Source organism: Calliopsis andreniformis, chromosome 5 (genome assembly GCF_051401765.1).
Source record: "Calliopsis andreniformis isolate RMS-2024a chromosome 5, iyCalAndr_principal, whole genome shotgun sequence".
In the NCBI taxonomy this organism is placed as follows: domain Eukaryota; kingdom Metazoa; phylum Arthropoda; class Insecta; order Hymenoptera; family Andrenidae; genus Calliopsis; species Calliopsis andreniformis.
In genome coordinates this window covers 2,804,546-2,825,358 of record NC_135066.1, presented here as the reverse complement: position 1 = coordinate 2,825,358, position 20,813 = coordinate 2,804,546, and the positions used below count along the sequence as shown (strand labels likewise).

Sequence of the window (20,813 nt, the reverse complement as noted above, 5' to 3'; positions counted from 1 at the left end):
TATAATATTATCTCTGTGATGTTTGGCTGGCGTCGACGACGTCTCGTCTCTCCTACGATTCCGCTGCGATCCTTTATTTCATCTCACCCTCTTCCTCTCTCTCCCTCCCTCTTTTCCCTTTCACGCTGCTGGTATCAAATTCCCTCGAGGTTCTCGCGACACGCACACACGCGAAAAATAAAACGCGAAGCCTCGACCGCGGCCGCTCCATGCAGACGAACACAGTGTTTCGCGTAATTGGCTGCGCCCCCGAGCCGGTTAAAAGGGTGACGCGATTCTTTAACCCCCTGTGGCAGTATCGTTTGCAGCCAGTCGAAACGGAGGAGCTCCGACGGAACTCTCGTTTTATTTTCCATTCACTCGAATCCTAGATTTTTTCCCCTCAGACACGTAATTAGATGCCTCGATAATGGAGGATCGAAACGAATCGACAAGGGGAGCTTTGGGAAATCATGTAAGCGCTTCGATATAGTGTTTTCTCGTTATGAATTCGTTTCTACAGTCAGTGACGTACGTAGCTTGAAAATTATTTAGAGTCTTGTGTGTGGTTTAATGTGAATTTCTTAGGAGACACTGTGCCAAAGGTTCGTCTGTTCCGAAATTGAATACCTCGACGAAGAAACTTCCTTTTAGAGGCTAGAGCAGATTCAGCAGAGTTCTTCGGCGTTCTTAGCGAAGGGTTCGGTTAACCGAGGGAAACGCGATCGCGACCTTCTTCAAAGATTACGTCTCGAGGTTTCGTTGGAGGAACGGGCTCATTAGGAAGCTCTCGCGATGTAGTCTCGCGGTTACAGAGACTTCCTGTGTGCGTTTGTCGTTCACCAGCGTCAATGATCTCCCCTGAACAGCTCTGAGCCTCTCCTGATTGATATCACGTTGGATTGGTAACCTGTGCGTGTGTAGAAACAGAGCATGAACGATTTTTCTCTATGGAATCGTGAACTTTGAATCGAGGGTCCTTTGTGTCGAATCGAATACTGTTTCGCGAGTTTCGAGCATCTCTGTGATATGCTAACGAAATTTTGAAAGAGCGCTGAAAGGATCTCGATGCTTTATAGCTTGAAATTTAACGAGATCGGCGGTTTAGACATCTGTCACGTTTGTGGTGACAAAGGCTTCGGTTTTTCTCAAAGGAACTCGTTCGAGAGTTGGTGTTCAGTTTTAGACTGGTACAAAAGGAAAGAAGAACACGATAAGGGGGTCATTGTGTTTTAAACTATTCGTTTGCTATGGAAAAAATTGTAATTTTGATCATTTATTTAGTACTTAATTCTTAGTCCCTAAATTTTTTAAATTTAAGAAAAGTGGGATAGAAATGATGAAAATTGGAATTTATAATCAATTTTTCTAGAATTAGAGTTTTTAATTTCGTAATAGATATCCTTCATGAGAATATGATTTACCTATGAATGTCCTCACCGCTCCTCAAGTTTCCCTGCCTGCAAACGATCCAGTCACTCATGACTCACTCCAATAATTTCCTTCTCCAGCTTCTGATTTTTCCCCTTATCTCGGTTACGTATCATAGGAGAGCGTTTAGAAGGGCCGAGGTCTCTGATGCGGGCAGTTATAAATAACCGAGCTCTGAATGAATCCTAATCCCGCCTGCTCTTCCATCTTCCCGTTAATTGCTCGCGGTTTTAGAGCAGTGTTTCCCAACTAAATTCGAGTCGCAGCCCCCTTTCGTAATTACCAAACGATTTGAGACCTCCACGTATCTATTAAAAGTATTTTCCAGTGGGCTTTTACTATTTGTTTAAGTATTCGCTGCGATGAAACTTGAATCACATCTTCTTATTTACCAAAAATTAGTGTTATTAATAGAATATTGTAACACAGTTGTATCGAAGTTAAATGATATGCAGAAGTAATAAAATTTTAATTAGAAGTAATTGTGAGGACTCCCGAGAGAATATTTACGTTGGGAACTTCTTGGGGGTCACGACCCACAGGTTGAGAATTTGGATTCTAGAGGCACAATCGCTGCCCGAGAATCCTCTAGCTCAGGAATGCACAACTTATTGCTCAGAGCAGAGAGACATTTCTCTATATGTAGAGTTAGGATTCTCAAGGTATCTTCTTTGAAGCCCAGTTGTGCAGACCTGTTCCACTTGCATCCATGGATCCAAAGGATCGTGATTTCGTTACAGGGAACGAAAGCCCATGGATCCCATCTGGGTCACGTGAACGGAATAATAAGTGAATATGTCACAACCTTTGCAGTGTCGACTTGGAGTCTTTCCCCCTATGCAGCTGAAGCTTTCAGACACTCGATTCGCTAAGGACGTTAACTAGCTCCAGCCAGTCGACTGTCTCGCGTTTTCTTAAAATTAATCGAACAGCTGTTCTCACTGAGAACGTCTCATTTGATAGCCACCTGATTTCCTCTGTACTGGTTTCCTCTGCTGCAGAATCTACTTGCAGGTTTCAATTCTTTAATTGGGGCTGTTTATGAATTGCTTTAGAAGACTGATAAGTTGTTACACTTCCTTGGTTTCATTGGTCTTCCCTGACACTTCATGGCTAAAATTGTTTACTCTTGTTTTTAAACAAGTTTCATAACTTTGTTATATAACGTAAAAAACTGCGCCTTCGCAAAGAGGAATTTTTTATGGATACTCCAGGTTTCTTGAAAAAGTTATAAAAAGTTCCTCCCTGCTTCATCTAGAACGCAGCTTTAGATAATGATAACGTAGTGCAGATTCAGCTTCATGGCCACAGAAACAATGAAACTTGCGAAGCAGATTCTACTGCTGTCTGTCAGTGTCTGTCCAATCCACTTAGCTGTATCTGAGCGCGCCGCGACGGCGAGCGTCCCTCGATCAAAAGGCAGTGAACACCAACGAGAACTTCGATCGAAGGCCGCCGCGTCGGAGGTCGCAATTAATTACCGCGGCCTACCTAATTAATCCTTAACAAATAACAAAACAATTGTCGCGGAATGGGCGGGCCCTGCCATTGGATCGCGCGGCACTTTGCTTTCCTCCGTGGTACTTTGAAAAGATATTCTCTGCAAATTGCCAAGGTGGCTCGAGTGCCCTTAGAACCCTTCGAACCCTTAGAAGTTCCTTTCTTCGAGGCTCGAGTTTCCGAAAGTCTGATCAGCATCTCGACGAAAAACTCGCGTTCCTAGTGCAAGTTGCCGCGCTCTCCCTGGCTTCAGCTGCCACTCCCTTCAAGAGCCGCGACTCGGACTTTGTTATGCAAATCGACCCGATCTATGTTCTCTCTTCGATCTAACGCGCCGCCACCCTCGTGGAGCGGCCGAAAGGAATAATCTCGTACGGCAATATACGTTTATATAAAATTAGCGACATCGTTCTCTGGCGAAAAAGGAATTGCAATACAATCCGCTACTAAAATACCATAGAAACCTGTGTTCCTCGAACGATTAAATAAATACGCTATCTCGTGTGTGAAACTGTGTGTTCTCTGTCAGTGTCTTCTCTGCGTGTCCTCTGTATACATATATATTATGTATATATATAATATAACTTCTTTCTTTATTTACGAATAAACGCCGTGACCGTGCGAGGCACGGCTCGAGACTAGAACGCGTTTATTCTCTTACCTACCTACGCCTCTCGTTTACTCTCCTATCGTTTAAACTTTAATTTAAGGCAAACTCACTGTTCTTCCTCGCACACGCAACGCTTCTCCTCTTCCTTCTCTTCGCCTCGTTCCGATTTATTCCCGCGGCGGTCCAATTAATCGCTCGTCCTCTCGTCCACACACGCACACCAGACACGCACTGTCTCTTTCTCTTTCTCTCTTTCGTTCTTCCATCCTCAGCCACCCTCGCAAAACATTCACGCACTCGCACACACGTCACGCGATCACGTTCGTTGTTAATCGTCCCGAGTGGGGAGGGTGAAAGCTACCAGTAGTGGAACAGTTTTATCCGACGCAGTTCGGAGGGTCCGTTCGCCAGCGAGAATCGCACCCCTTCGATTCCGCTTCCCTTTTGTCCTGAAACCAGAAACGATAAATCGGTTAGATAAGAAGGGGGACCCCTACTCTAGGTGCCACTGCCACGCGATTGCTCTTTTCCTATCCCTTCCCTTTTTTGCCGACACTTTGCTGGAGGTGGAACGTTGGACTTTTCTCCCTCCTCTTGGTTTTGGTATTAAGGGCAGCATCGATAGATGGCGGGAGTAAATGTTTTCCAGTGATGTCATGGGGAAGAAGAGTGGGAGCATAGCCAACATTGCAGTCAAATATTGTCCAGTACTCCTATTCTTCTGGTGTATGACGTCACTGGAAGACATTTTGTCCCGACATCTGGCAATAGGTATTAGGGGTTTAGATTTGAGAAGGAATTCAAGTTGAAGGGTAATTAGTAGATTGCGGATTTTTGTGTTCATGGACATTCTTTAGATTCAATCATCTCTCTGGAACTTGATAAATTTTTTTGGGGACTGGTTTTAGGGTAGACAACAAGCCTGAAACCTCCTCTTTCGATTGAGACCTTAACGAGTGCTCTACGATTTTTTTTCGCCGAGTTATGAAGGTTTCTGTGAAAAGTATGACTCTGGCACCAGAAGAGCGCAATGATCCAGGGGTCGAAAAAATTGTCGATCTTCGAGCTGCTGTAGCTTCGCGAAAAAAAATCGTACGACAGTGAGCCTAGTCTCATTTTAAAGGGCAAAGCCTCTACTTTCTGATACCTGAACTGAATTTTCTTAGAAAAATTTTTGTACTTATCAGTAGACCGAGAAAGAGAGGGTTGTTTTTCCTAAAATATTTCCCAAGATCAATCGATTCTCTGGAACGGAATAAATTTTTTCCGCGACTCATTCTACAGTAGATTTCAAGCCTGAAGCCTCCTCGTTCGAACGAGACCTTGATGAGCGCCCTACGATTTTTTTTGACCGAGTTATTGCACTGTGAGTGAAAAGTGTGACTCTGGCACCAGAATAGGGCAATGATCCAGGGGTCGAAAAAATTGTCGATCTTTGAGCTGCTGTAACTTCGTGAAAAAAAATCGTACGACAGTGAGTCTAGTCTCATTTTAAAGGACAAAGCTTCTACTTTATCATCCCTGAATTGAATTTTCTTAGAAAAATTTTTGTACTTATCAGTAGACCGAGAAAGAGAGGGTGGTTTTTCCCTGAATCTTTTCCCAATCCAAACCACGCTCCGAACCGGAATAAATTTTTTTCGGGACTTACTATGCAGTAGATTTCAAGTCTGATGCTTCCTGTTTCGAACGAGACCTTAGTCAGTGGTCCACGATTTTGTTTAGCTGAGTTATCGCGCTCTAAATAGAAAGAGGATCGCAGACCTTAGAATCGCGCGGTAATCCTGAAATCGAAAAAATTGCTAATCTTTGAGCTGCTGTAACTTTGCGAAAAAAAATCGTACAGCAGTGAGCCTGGTCTCATTTCAAAGGGCAAAGCCTCTATTTTATCATCCCTGAATTGATTTTATTCGAAGATGAATTTCTATTCAGCTACGGTCCGCGAAAGGGAAGGTAGTTTCTCCCATATGTTTTCCAATTTCAGACGCCAATTTCTGGTCTCTTCATGGTGTAAGAAAATATGTCTATAGTTACCGAGAGAACGTTTCGTTGAGCACACGCCTTGGCGGACGTAAGAGGTCAGGTAGACGCAGCAGCAGCGGGTAGGCCGACGTGTGGCGTCGATCGGGCTCCCTTAGAAGCCCTCGATAACGCCGTAGGCCTCCAGGGTCGACATGATGAGGTAGAACACCCACAGGGAAAAAAGGATGATGGATGTTATCACCTTCGGTACAAAAGGCCCGCCGAGCTCGCCGCCGATGCTCTTCGTCCGCCTCAGCAACAGGACCAGGATCACCAGGCAGGCTTCCGTGCAGAACAGTGTTACGGAGAACGCCAGGCTGTTCAGGCCAAAATAATAATAATAACAACAACAATGAATTGTCTTTATTGCACCATTTGAATCAATGGAGGTCAGAAAATTAGATGAGAAACGAGGAAATAAATTAGAGAGGCTACAGTGGGCGATCAAATTATTATGAACACTTTGAAATTATCACTTATTTGAAGTTCGATGTTTTTAAAAAATCGTAGTACAATAAATTTTAAATAAATGGTAATTTCTAAGTGTTCATAATAATTTTATATTAGATTTAATAAAAATGGAAGGATGTCGAATGTATACATATTAGTTATTATTTGTATTAATTATGGTCCCTTGTTCGTTAATCTTGCTTCATCAAAGCCTCGCGTGAGAATATGTTTAGGTAACGAAACCTGAGGAGGCCTTAAGTGCATTTAATAGGTCGACGTTTAGATCGCTGATTTAGCTTATATGTATTACTCTTCACACTATTTGCATGGACTGGCCCTACTAAATCTTTAGACTCCATTTCTTCATCTTCGAAAAATGATAATTAATCAACCCTAGGAAATAAATAGTTTTACTACAAAGGGCTGTTCAAGTTTCCAGTCGAATTACATTATAGTTAGTTAGCTTAGAGTTGCCTTTAGCAAAAACCCTCCTTCACCTTCAACCACCCGCACGCGCAACGAGAAAGCCCAATACAAACAGCACTCCTCTTTTAATTTTAACTTCCCTTAATCCGATTAATTAAAACTCGAACAGCGTTTCACAACTAAACAGCCTCAGCTTCTCTCAAATCCAACGCAGAACGAAATAAAAACCGTTCCCCTTCATTTTTCAATCCCCCTCCATCCAGAGGCACGTTTTCAAACAAGCGTTATGCAAAACCGAATCGATCAGCTCGCAAAAACGATCTAGAACACAGGGACGCCATCTGCAGTCCTCGTTATGCACCCACGATCCCTCGATCACCGCATCTGTCGCGATCCAAATGACGAATGACTCTGGGACATTATTCAGTGATCAATCCTCACGACAGCTGACTGATTTACCACCGTCCTGTCCATAAATAAATGAATAAACGTGACCAGTTTCCGTAACTTCCCCTAGAAACGATCTAGTAGAAAACGAGAGACTCTTGCGTGAAATATTCACGCAATACACTGGTATTAGCACGCGTAAGAGATCGTAAGCACGCTAGGGGCTCTAAAACGCGAGTTACGTTTTCCTCGAAAATTTATAAAAAGCTGTTTCCTCCGAAGCGTCGGAGAAAATTGAAGGGTTGCTGGCAACATATCCTCTTGCATGAGGAACACCTGATTATCGCTGAGTAACGACTCGCGGCCGATCGAGCTGCAAGCGGCCTGTAAATATTTATCACCGAATCGGCGTGTTCCAGTTTTCCTGGGGAAAACAACACCTCGAGCATTTGGCGCGCGTTGTTTGTAGAAACTTCGCGTTCGCGGTTTAGCGGGAAAAATGAAATTACTCTCCTGCAGTTGGGAATATACGAAGTGTCCGATGAATTGTACAACCAGTAGGAAGAGGATTCCTTGAATAACCATGAATAAAAAGTGTTGAATAATATTTTTTCTCTGCTTTAGTTTTCGAGAAAAATGATTTTAAATATAAGGGACTTTGAATTTATTAACGATTGAGTAGATATAGTGTACAAAAGCTTTCTCTTATTTTTTCATTTGTAGATGTTTGCAAAAAAAAATGTGCAACGTAGTTTAACTAATATCTAGGTACCTCTATACTTCCTGAAAACGAAATCAGGTCTGCCAAAGTTGGACGCCTCTCTCCCGTGAAAAAGCTTGTCGCGCAAATTTCGATATCGGATGTCGCGAAAGTATCGACATCGCGCATATTCCTGCCGATACGTCATAGATAACAATTTCGCAAAAAGAGGACACTGTCATCGCCGCCGGTCACGTTTCAGTTCCATAAATTGACTAGCAGCGCGGGTCAACTTTCTATCGCCATCCTAGAGTAAATTTCTTCGGAGCGTTTCGTGTTCTGGCGATCAATGGCGATAAATGGCAAATGACAACCAGTTTTGCAAACATGCTTCTTTGATGTTGGCTCACGGATGTTGGTTTTATAGCGAGAGACAGGTGTCTGAGGTCAATTCAGGTCAATTTTGGATTCAATTTTAGGTTCGATTTTGAGTTCAATTTTAAGTAGAGTTAATCGATTTGGCGAATTAGTTGCTCGTATGTGAACTGAACATATACTTTTGTGTATGTATTTTATGTTTCTGGACCTTGTCTTCTGTGTGACTTAATACACTTTGGCTCTGGAGTACAGATATAGTTTTGAGATTATTTGAAAAAGGTTAAATCTGGACTTATACTGCTGTTCAACTCATCGATTCAATTGTTTTGTGTTAAATGATGTCAATGAGTTTACGAGGAGGAAATACTGTACCACTTTTTCTTCGTTTTTTTGCTTTACTCATATTTACAATGTCCCCTCTGTCCTATGGAAGAATATTGCACTGTCATTCCCAGGTCATGGAATCGAAATCTGTTTTCGAATCCGCGAGCTATTAGACTCGTTCCGATGGACGTCGTTGTTTACACATACGTGGCAACAGAGGGGCAGAAATATGTTTCGCAAACGCGGACCTGGGGCAATTTGCACTTTGCATATTTTGCATACATTGTGGACCAATAGGCGGGCGTTTAGCATTAAAACAGGCCGCGTGATGGCATGAATATTGAACTATGGCCCGTCGATTTTGCATAATCGAGTCTGCGCTGTGTTTCGAAAGACTTCCATTTCTTTGAGTCGATCAAGATGTCTCAGAAGTTCGAAACTCCTCGAGAGTCTGTAATATCGTTAGAGTAACTGTGACTGTCGTCCTTTTCCAAACGAAATCTCCTCGAAAATCCTCGAGCAGAAAGTACACAAAGTGCTGGCGAAGGCGTCGATCTCCTTCTCCAAGTTCAACGAGATTCTCGCGTCAAAGTTTCCTCGTTTTCGTATCGACGCGAATCGACTTGGAAAGATCGCGCCTATGGAACTTCATCTCTGAACGTTTGAATGTAATCTAGAGTCGAGAGAAAGTTGAGATTGTGTTTGGGAAGTACGAGGTGGACCAAAGTACTTGGTATACAAATTCATTCGGATACTCTAAACTCAACTAGTTATATTAGAAAGTCGTAGTTGAAAGAAGGGAAGAAAATAAATGAAATTGTTTCAAATTAGAAACAATGTTCCTCGTAATTAAATGAAAATGAAAATTTCTTAATTTGTGATAGTTATTTTGCCTAGATGCGACATCTCTATTTCAATTTTAAATTTCTCCCGCTCTTTGTGATCTTCAGACGTTGCTTTTCGAGCGAAGATCATAACAAATATTGTATTTTGAAGTGTGTAATAAAATCAGATATGGAAAAATGAGGGGGAATCGATACTGACTTGCCAGGCTCCACTTCGAACTGTTCGCCGCGGCATGCATGGTAAATGGCAGCGATGCTCCACGCGATGCCGATCCCTAGGAAGACGTTCACCGCGTTACTTCCGGTCACGTTCCCCACACTCGCGTCGGCGTACTTGTCCTGGCAGGCGGCCACCTTGCTCGCGAACGTGTCTGCAATAAAATCACATGTTCAGATTTTCTGTGCTCGAGCGTTACACCCTCTGCACCCACCTCCACCCACACCCACTGTTTTCGACTCTCTGCCCCTTCCGTTTTCTGTTTGCCGTTTGCTTCATCGATTCCTTTAGTCGACGGCAACACAGAAGAACCACCCCCACTCTCAACGTTATTTATTATTCCATCTTGTCAGCGGTGGATATAAATCTCCTAGATTTCGTCTCGAGTTTCTGAATTCGCGAAACGATACCGATTGAATGCGCAACATTTCAAAGTAGATGGGGCTCGTGCTGCTATGGCTACTGGCGTTTGAACTTACGACATGACATAGCCAGGATTACACGCGACATTTCACGCTGTCAGTGTTCACCGCGTGTGCACGCGTCAGCGTTAGTCGTTTAAAATTATGCCCAGACGAGTTTTCCTGCGCTTTACCGCCGAAGTTCGCGAACAACGAACAACTGCTCGACGTTGAGGGTCGCTCGAGTATGAACCCTGCATTGAGGTTGATGGGCACTTCACGCGTACTCGTGCTACAGGATTATCTGACGGTCAATGGTAATCTTATGGGCTTTGTTAAATGCTGACTGACGGGCTTTTGAGGGAAATTCAGGGAAATGAAAAATTTCCAAGTTGTTGAAGTTTGGAAATCTCAGATATTGAAATGTTCAAATCCACAAGTTTCCAATTTTACGAATATTTCAATCAAAATCTGACGATATAAATATTAGAATATCTGAGCAGTTTAGTATTTGGGAGTTTAAGAGTTGAATAAGTGGAATATTTGAATATTTGAGTATTTAGATATTTGAATATTTGAAAATGTGAAAATTTGAAAATTTGAAAATTTGAAAATTTGAAAATTTGAATATCTGAATATCTGAATATTTGAATATTTGAATATTTGAATATTTGAATATTTGAATATTTGAAAATTTGAAAATCTATCTATTTGAAAATTTGTATATTCTTACCCCAGTTGTTTCCTAATCCCTTCCCATAGAATTGGAGAACAAATTACTCCCCTTTACAGTCAATTTACCCAAGACACTCAGAAAGTCCTCTTGCAAACTCTCGGTTCACGTTCAACTTAATCTAACATTGTATCCTGAAGCAAGGATCGAGAGAGGTAATGTTGGCTAAAGTCTGCGGCGTGGCACGATTTGTGGCAACACCTTGGCATAGCTCGGACACGTAGTCCGTCGCTGTTTGCAGTTTACGGTTACCAGCTCGCTGCACTTACCTCGATGTAAACCGCGGTCGAACAGCCAAGCGTCGACTAGGCAACGAACCATGCGGAATAATAATAAGAGCAAGTGTATAACGAACATATAATTCGAGTAGCCTCTCGTAAATGCGTTACGTAGCCAAGCTTCCCGAAGTTAGATGGCGATCGAGACGCGTTCATCAGCGAATCGCTGGATCGACGAACTCGAGGCTTGTCCAAAGGGAGCTACGTGTTGGGAACTACGACCAAACTTCGGTTTTCATTGCGCGGATGAAAGCTGGGGAACAATCGTATCTTTCAGTCGCGGGGCCGCTTGCTGCTAGCATAAATCGGAACTTTCTGACTTACGAATGAAACTTTCACAGCGGAGCCCCGATTCCTTGGAACTTTTGCAACGTCACTTGTAATCTTTCTGTTCTGTATAACTCTGGTTTCAAGTGGCTGTCTTTGTTTTTACAGTGGAGTCACCGAAATGATCCTGCAGTGGGTGTGGACTTGGGGTCAATGTCGACGGGGGTAAGTTAACTCAAAGTGTGCTGAGTCCTTGTTGAAGGGTCGTCCAACGAGTCCACACGCGAGCACTTAATGAATTATTTTATCGTTGATTTCAGGGTCGAATTGTTTAGAAAAGCGAATTGAGAGCACGAAATGAAGTAAATGCAGTGTTTCATTGGTATAAGCTCGTGTCTCACTAACAAGAGTACCGATAATGAGGTATACGTTTTTAAGGCCACATCTCATGCTCATAACCCACTTAGATTGTACTGAAAATGTGAGTGACAGTGCATGCAAGTTAAACTTCCTCTGCACTGAATTATGCTACTTATATTTTTTATTACTATCTTTGTTCTAGATACCTCAAAGCTTGTTTAAGTATAAAGAAGTTTTGAAAGATTACAAATAAACGTAAGTATAAGAACATTTCATAAGATTATAATTAAATATATTTAAATAACTTCAAGCACCAGCAATCATTGCAACAAGCTCCTAACGAGGGAACACTGTAACCCTTACCCCCCAAATCAGAGTCGTTGGACCCTTCTCGCTCTCTGCAATCGCAATTGCAATTGCACTTCCGAAACTAGACACTCGAAGCAGTGCACCACTGCCGTTTAATTCGGAATCTATTCCGCCATCTGCGTTTACTTTCGCCAGCCCTCGTTATTGGCCATCGTGTCGGTTTAATCGCGACAAGGACAGCAGTGTGTACACTGTCGCGAAGCAGCTGACGTGAACGTTCGTGCACGTGCATCCGTGCTCTGGGATTAAAAGCATCGGGCAGATTCGTTTCCATCGATCTTCGTTCTCTCATCGACGAGCTTTTATACGAATTCGATGCAGTAAACGGCGATCGTTATTCAAGGTGCCTCGAATATCGTGGAGCGTCGCCAAAAAGCGAGAGAACAGCGCGGCGATCGCGTTTGGCTTTTAACGAGGAACACGTTCGTGTTTCGCGCTCGTGTACGTTCGTTACGCTCGGGGCAATTTTTACGCGAGCACGCGCCCTTTTTCCTTCCGTCAACGGGACAATCTGTAAATTAACGCGTTGCGCAGTTCTGCGACCCGCGGGTCAACCCCGGAGTCACGAAAATTGATCGTCGGAGATAGGGGTGAAAAGCTTCTGGAGGAAGTTATTCAGGGCGGGCGATCGCGGAGCGGGTTTCTTGTTTCTTCGTTAATTGAAACCATTTCCACTCGCCACTGCGCTGCTTGTGTTCTGGAACTTTAATTTGATCGGGGCCGATGGCAGGGTTCTCCCGTAGAAACAATGCGAGTCGGATTATCGAGGCAATTTGCATAGTTCGTGACTTCGAGGACCGCTATCGGTGGTATCGTTGTACTACACGGTTATAAAAATTCATGAAAATGCCAGGGCCAGCTCTGTTCTAGAGTCTGAGAGATTTCTGCCTCGGGTTTAACGTCGCTTTTAATCTTGGTGAACAGTTGTAGGTGTAGTTTTGTTAAGGATTCAATTTCTTCTGTGAATTGCAATTTTTATGTATGTAATGTTTGTAAAGTATATAATTTGAATAGTCGATATTGATGTTATACGATTAATTTATTTTGAAAACTTTAGAGGCGTTTGAATAAGTCACATGATCGTTACTACGCATGCCCAGAGTCACGTGATGCCTACTGCGCATGAAAGTAGTCACGTGATGTCTTCTGCGCATGGAAGCAGTAACTTATGCCTGCCGCGCATGCGCAATCGCTTTCTTAGACAACGTCTTCCCGCTCGCTTGCACGTTAAGATCACTTTCCAGTTTTTCTTTACTTTTCTGTGGAAAAACTTTCTGATTCTTTACTAGTCTATTCAATTTTTACTTATGTAGTCTTACTGTGTCGATTTCTTGTGTTTTTGTGTAAAATCCTTGTATATTGAGCGAAGAAAGAGAATCTGAAGAGTGAGGCGTATTGGTACCGCATCTTGTCGAGTAGATTTTACGGTAATTTACGTTTTTTTCTGTCATTACATAGAAAATTCAATATCAAAGTATCGATACTATCATACATTCTCGTATGAAAGTATATTTGATGATAATAGTTAACTTAGGTGTATTAAAATTACGTATAATAGTAATTTAACCTGGGAGAAATTCTCAGAGCAAGAAATTCTCAAAACTACGGTCACTAACAATGCCATCTATATAGTAATATGGTAGCAGTCCGTACTTTGAGGATTTCTCGCCCTTACTCTTTACTTATACCATTATTCTTAACTCGGGGCTTTCATAACCTTTCATTTATATCGATTTCAATGAATTTTTTAAAATCTTCGATCAAAGAAAATTATTCTTGCACATGCTAAGTCAAGGAGAAGGTATTTAAAATGTAATATGTGATATTTTCATTGTCCAGATCAAAGTTTAAGCAGAGGACTGGAAAATAGAAGGCTGATCTGTTTCAACCACTTTGTATTCAGCGGAACTGTAGAGAGATTTTTATGAATATGGAATATATGTATCTCTATTCATTGTGGCCTACATTGAAACGAGAAAAGTAATGTGAGTACAATATATTGTACATTTATTTCAAATGATATTTTTAATTGGTATGTCTGTCGTGTATCTTTTATTGAGTCATCATAATTTGGCATTTAATTAATCCATTCAATATTGATTATAGTAAAAAAATATTTTTTTTTATAAGAGAGTGTTTCTCATGATGTGATATGTGGAATAATTGAATTTAATTTTTTGAGTAAATGATTTCAATGCAAATTTTTTTTAAATAATCAAAAGACATAATATATGATAACATTTTTTGTTCTTGAAAGTCCTTCAACATAAAGTACTGAATTATATTATTTATTCTGTGAATGAATACTGTGATAAAATCCTTTTTGTAAAGAATTCTGATGACTCACCATTTATGTATATTTTCATTATATATATGTATAATTTTTTCAAATGTTATCCAATTCAATGTTTGTCGCTAATAATTTACAACCAAGGCATCTAAAATTCTTACAAAAATCCTTTGTATTCTTCAAAAGTATTCAAAATTCCAACATTCTTATTCAACTTTATATTAAATCCGAGTATAACACGAAATCCTATCATTACTACGATTACGAGAAGCACGATTCACGCCCCACTTCCAGAGTTCAATTTTGGGTACACGTAAAGGTTTGCACAGAGCGCAAGCAAAATTTGCAAGTGTCTGCTAATAGCCGCACACAAGTGCCCTCGATTGCAGTCGTCAGGTCGATTCGAATCTGCTCCTTCAACTGTAGCGATACTCTAATTACATCCATCTTGTTTGTTCGTTTCCCTCAATTTTCCATTTCCTGCAGATCGCGTCCTAACCGTTCCAATCAATTGCACTGTTATTTTCCTCGTGCCCGAGGAGCCTGATATCGAGGGGATTCGTATAATTCACGGCTGGTAGATTATTTAGGTAACTATTGGCCTCCGAGCGGCGACGTGTCCCGTACTTTTACGAGCTCGCAGAAACTTCCTTACTGCCACGATCCCATCAATATTTATGCGGCTGGGTACACGCTCCGAGCGAGCCAAAATCCAGCGGCGTATTGCTTCCTCGGGCCCGATGCAATCTTCGAATCGGAAATCTTATTGTTTCTGTTCGCCAGATATCGCTGCTGCAACCTTCGTGAAATATCTTTTAGGTAACGTCTCCCTAGTTCAATTTTTTGCTTGTTGCGATGAAATTGCGGTGGATATCTTTCGGTACTGTGCTTTCTGTTTATAAGTCTCTGTATTAAGAAACGCATATTTAATGTGTATTGAAATTAGTCCATTCCAGTCAGGAAGTTTGTCAAAGTTGTAAACTTTTGGTAGTATTCAAGGAGTCTTAAGTACAGAAATAAGTGGCCAATAAAATTGTAGCACTCGCTAACAAAATATTATTCCTTGAATATGAAAATAATTATAAACGTGATATCTAAATAGGTACATCTAAATGTTATATAAATCACAATTTCATCTAGTAAAAGGGACTTAGGTGAATTGCAAAGGACAAAGATAATTGCTTCGTAAACATTGATGTTGTAAAGTGGTGCAATTTCACTACTATAGCCACTACTGTACAATTTTCAAAAGAACCACTAATAGCATCCTCCTCGACCAAATTTCATCTCCCAAGCCCATTTACTTTACCGAGGATAGAACAATGCTTGGAATAAATTTTCCTCCTTATCGCGCAGTATTCGATATTCCAGGAAACAGGCCATTCGGAGCATCTCTCGAGTTGTCTTAATAATCTGTCAAGAAGTTCAGCCCTGGAATCGCGAAAATCCCAATCCTCCTAAGACAACCATCTGAAACGAGCCGATTGCTCGAACTTCTCCAATAATCACGCCCGCGACTCGCGTGACCCGATCCAAGCCGCATAAAATTGGATAACCCCGATTCGGACGCTTCCCTCGGATCCACGATCTGTCCCTTTCTCCCTCTCTCTCGAGCTCACTCTCAACCAAGGCCTCCTATAAATTGAAAGCTAAATAAAAGTTGTCGAAACGAACGGGATCATCGATATTCCCGCGGCGGTTTTCGATAACCGTTATCTGTGCTGGACGATTATTTTGAAAGGGGTCGAAACTGGCTGAAACGAAGCGGAAAATGGAATAAAAGTCCCGTCGAAATCTCTCGAGCGTCCTCCCCAAAAATCGTTCTTTATCTCGATCCTTCCCGAGTCCGAATTGTGCACTAAGCTTTCAACATTGACGAAGAAGCACCGCGTGGAATATGTTTCCCGCGAGCTCACAGTGACGCTTCCCCAGAAACGTTTCGCCGATACGAGTTATCGTCCTCATAAATCTGCCGCGGTTAATCACGTTGCCTTCATTCGGCAACGCCAGTAAACGTAAACTCACAGGATCGCGGCAATAAAAGCGGAAGTTTCGTCCAATAAGAGATCGTCGTATAACCGGCGGTAGGCTGGATCGCAAACAGTTATTCATTTTCTTCTGCCGCCGCGCCGCGGCTTTCGTTTTCCATTCGACGTCTCATTCCTCGGCGGTGGCCTTTACGACGGTGTTTTTGATATTGCGCAGGAATTTCGCTGCCCCGAAGCACCGTTGACCCTTTTCTCAAATGTACAAGGAACCCCTCTGTCTCTGTACCAACTGCCCGATAAAACTGGCAACAGTTTTCTTAAATCGATGCCGAGGGGAGATTGTTGAACTTTTCGAGGGAATTTATTTCTGACATCAATGAGACGCGATTTATCGTGGAGAAGTGAGGATTGTTGGCTCTGCCAGTGTGTAGAATTTCTTTTATGGTTTGATTAAGTCCTGGGTACAATTTTTGAAAATTGGGCTAGGTTACAGTTTATAGGTTTTGCTCGTTATGAAGTCGGTAGTGTTGTATTTGTTTCTTGGAATTAGTGTATTTGATGGGTTTGCCTTTATGGTTGATAAGATAGGAACGAGTTGTCATTACCTGAATTGATATTATCAGGAGTGTTGTCCAAGTCTAATATACATATGCACGGTTCTTATGGTTAGTAAAATTTATAGTATTTAGGGGTTTCAACGTTTGAATATTTAAAAATTTGAATATTTGAATATTTGAATATTTGAAATTTTGAATATTTAAAAATTTGAATATTTGAATATTTGAATATTTGAAATTTTGAATATTTAAAAATTTGAATATGTAACGGTTTGAAAATTTGGAAATTTGAATATTCAAAAATTTGAAAAATTGAATTAGAATTTTCAAATTTGAAATTTCAAACATTTACGAATGAAATTACCAAAGATTTAATTACTTTATTCCCTATAATCGCAGAGTAAGAGTTACTTATATCGAGTCACGAGTCTATACCGAGGAAATACTTTAAATAGTGAAACAGCAAAGATCAAATATTGTTCAATGATCGTTTGACTTTCCTCTTGGACCTTTCTCCTGGTTTTGTAGAGCCGAAAGCATTCTTCGCCAGATAATATCTGGCGGTTCACCCCGTATATCGACAGGCATGCAGAAGGATGAGGAGAGGGAGTAAGGGGAAAGCCGAAGTACGAGCATTGTTCGAGCGTACAAAGGCTAAGCGTAATAAATTATCACCAGACTCTAGTCTAGCGGGCGCATATTACCAGCCAGCCTTATACATATAGTAACCCCTGAAATCCTGCTTGAATACCGTACAAGTCGGAAGGGTGTGGGGGCCGCGGAGCGATTCGTTGATAAATTCACGCTGGTCATGTTAATCATGAGACGACGCGAGCCATAATTTGCATTAGCCCGCCTTCTAGTTGGTTAGCTCCTTTAAAAGAATAAAGCGACCGTTGCCCAACGCTTGTCAGAGGAGAAAAACGAGCGAAAAGCTGTTGAACTTCTCACGTTACCTCATATTCCCACGTTTTCAATTTTCGAGATATTTTTCTGTTGAAAAAAGGTGAATAATATTGCGAGGATTTAACAACATGCTCAAATTGTCAGGGAATAATACTTCAGAGTTCTAATAGTTCCCGTATTTAGAGAAGTTTAGAAGTATTTGCGCGACAGTAAATTTTCCTGAACGTATAAGGTACTTTGTTTTCCACGTAGAATATTCTTTTATTCGTTGCAGAAAATATTTTCCTACTTTCTGTTCTAAATATTTTTCTATTTTCCGCGGGGAAAATATTTTTATTTCCACCCTAAATATTCTTTTATTGTCCGCTTTAAATATTCTTTTATTTCCTACTTCAAACACTCCTCCATTTTTGCTTTATATATTCGTATACCTTCTACATTAAATATTCTTTATTTTCTCTTTTAAATACCTTCGATTTCAATTTCCAATACCGTCTACTCTAAAACATTTCAAAAATAGACGCAATCGTTGCTAGCAGTTTAAATTCGTTATCCCAGCCAAGAACACCCGTATTTCCTTGAACACGCAAAGCCCTCCCGAACTTTCATCCAATTTTGTAGGTTTATCGCGCGCATTTCCCCAGAAAAACGCGCCAATATTTTCTCCGAGCTCGGAATTAGCTGCCGCGCGAATATTCACAGTTTCGGGGAGCAGGTATCCTCCCTGTCGCGTTGGCTTGTTTTCCTGGGGCCGTAAGGGCGCGGATGTCGGCGGGAAACGAATGGAATCGCTCTGGAAACGCATCCTCCCGTGAAAACCGCGAGCAACCGCGTGCGAGCGCGTTTATCACCGCTTCGTGCCCGTTGGCGTATTCATGTCAACAGGCATCCCCGTTTATGCGCGTATGATTATCGGAATAAATCAGTCTGGCCGGCTTTTATCGAGCTGTGCGTCAATTTGCATCCGCACGGTTCGCCAGCTAAGCTGGTTGTCCCACTATGCTGCCTCCGCGATGTTTCAAAATACTACAGCCTTGTGAAATTCGATCGTGGTTAGTTTGGTACACGGGATTAATGGAATAAGAAAGCCCCAAATTAGAGCTGTAGGATGTTTGGCCACAGGTGGGGACAATTTAAGAGTATTGCCATCTGGAGGAGTCAAAAATTGACTTTTTTTTAAGTATAGTGTTTTGGATATTTTTTAATTTTTCTGTTTGTAATGACTGTAATGAAAAATGAATCGTGGGAGGCACTGATATTGATTTTTTTGAAGGGGACCTGCAATAACTTAAGAAATAATAGAGACACTTGTTTGCATAAGAATTACACTATGTTATCTTGAGACACGATCAGGTACTATTCGAATCCCATGAGAAGTCGCCTGGAAAGCATTGCCTCTAATGCATTCCAGGGGACTTCTCATGAGTCACGTATAGTATATCTAAAATATTTCAGGACCCTTGATCTATAATCATCTTCCTATCATTTCTTATCCTAAAAGACAATTTTGTTGCTCCAGAATCCACCAGGCGGAGATTAAAGTCTAATAACAAATGTTAGTGTTCAATAAGCGATTATAACTTGTGTACCATTGTAGAGGATAACATAGACTTCGAATTTAGAGAACTATGTCCTGATACATCCGTGGAACATCCATTATCGCTGCTATATTGTCGCGACTCAGGCCACCGTGATTTGCAGACCGTCATGTTTCAATTACATTCGACTATATTCCTTTGTCGCCTCCGAATCCTTCCAAATGAACATTTACGCCGCATTATTAACGATAATTGCTCGTTACGTTTATCACTGTTGTGCAAAACACACCACGGATAGAATTTACCACGGCCTCGTTGTTAGTCGGTGCATTACGATAATATTTGCTCATCGTTGTTTACGTTGGTATTACGAATGTATGGTGACTGCGGACGGACGTGACACGTGCATATAATGTTGATTGAATAGAAGCTCGAGACTTAAAATTAGATAGGAGACTATGGAATGTAAGAGTAACACATTATGTAGTTAATGCTTCTTTTGTGTTCAGTTTTAGGGTTGATGACACAGGAATAAATTATGATTTAAAAGGTTTAATTAATCCTTGCTGGTTTGGGTAGAATTACGGTTCCATTGCATTTGAAAATTCAAATATTTAAAAATTTGAATATTTAGAGACTCAGAAATTCAAAAACTGGAATACTTAGAAAACTAAAAAGTTGAAAATTCAAATATTAGAAAATCTGAAGATCTAGAAAATTCAAAAATTCAAATATTCAAAAATTTGAACTTTAAATTCAATTTTGTATATGAATAATTTTTAAATTGCATACTGGTAATTGAAACATAATTTTCCACAACGCTCTAAAGTCAGAGAATAGTTCCAAGAAAATAAGAATGTACCATTGAGCTTGTATCGAGACAACACTATGCTTTGCAAAGTTGTTAAAAAATTCTCGTTGCACTTGAGGGCGAACTCCTTGGCGGTCTTTCCGTTGAACAAATGGGCCTTCAAAGAAGAGAGATTCTAAAGGGGCAGGGTCGTTCAGAAGCGGTGAAAGGGAGCTGCTTATCGCGGTTTTCTTTTCCCCTTGCGCACAATAACCGAATCCTTGATTTTTTCAAAAGCCTCTGGAAAAGCGCATCTTGACTGTGCGGTTACAAATTTCCGCGAGCTTCATCTGTGAAATAGACGGTGAGAACTGAATAGCCCTCTCGTGAATAGCGAAAATTCAGTCGACCACGCGGAGGGGAGATTAACACGGTAATGTTTAATTAAAAAATTCGCGGGATTAAGCTCGCGATAGACCGACGCACCGTCGAATTCATCCCTTTTATTCTGTTAAGCTAATTCAAAGCGCACAGTAGAATGGAATGGAAGAACCAGAATCGTGTGATTATTTTCTGGTGGCGATGAAAATTCGTTTTTAGCATTACTACGACAGATTAAACTTGTACTTATTGTCAATTTAACATTACTGATTTCATGAATCACAACGTCAAAAAAGCTCTTCACGAGCTATCTGAGGAATCGCATATGCTCACGAAGGCTATTCTGTTTCTTGCCACGAGGATCCATTTAAGCTTCTATCTCCAGTTCCGAAACGCTCTCTGTACTTGCAACATACTGGTAATGACTCGAGAAGTTATACAGAAGCGCAATAGAGATAGCTAGGTCAAAAGTTCCCATCGCTCGAAGGAGCAGAACGCTGTCGGGTCCCAGCATCGCACAATTCGACTCTATTCAACGATATTTCGATTGGTTCGGGTTTACGGCATTCAGTAGCAGGAGGATTCGACTAAATAGAAGCAATGATTCGCCTTTCGTGAAACGTACACCTTTTCAAACACTTTTATTCCGTTTTTCTATTTATGGAAGGTTCAAGTGCTCAAAATAA

The 20,813-nt window shown here is 41.2% G+C and overlaps 1 protein-coding gene across 3 annotated transcripts in view; it reads right to left on the bottom strand.

The window, feature by feature from the left end:
• Positions 1 to 3,880: 3,880 nt before the first annotated feature.
• Calx (sodium/calcium exchanger 3) overlaps positions 3,881 to 20,813 on the bottom strand; it is a 119,324-nt gene continuing 102,391 nt past the window's right edge. For 2 of the 3 annotated variants that reach the window (XM_076378318.1, XM_076378320.1), the window contains exons 7-9: positions 9,252 to 9,423; positions 5,555 to 5,859; positions 3,881 to 3,969 (exon numbers count right to left, since the gene is read on the bottom strand). In XM_076378318.1, the coding sequence (XP_076234433.1) occupies positions 5,655 to 5,859; positions 9,252 to 9,423 (377 nt within the window). In that variant the 3' untranslated portion in view covers positions 3,881 to 3,969; positions 5,555 to 5,654. Of the gene's footprint in view, positions 3,970 to 5,277; positions 5,305 to 5,554; positions 5,860 to 9,251; positions 9,424 to 20,813 lie in introns of those variants that run through there. The other variant, XM_076378319.1, reaches the window with a different exon arrangement.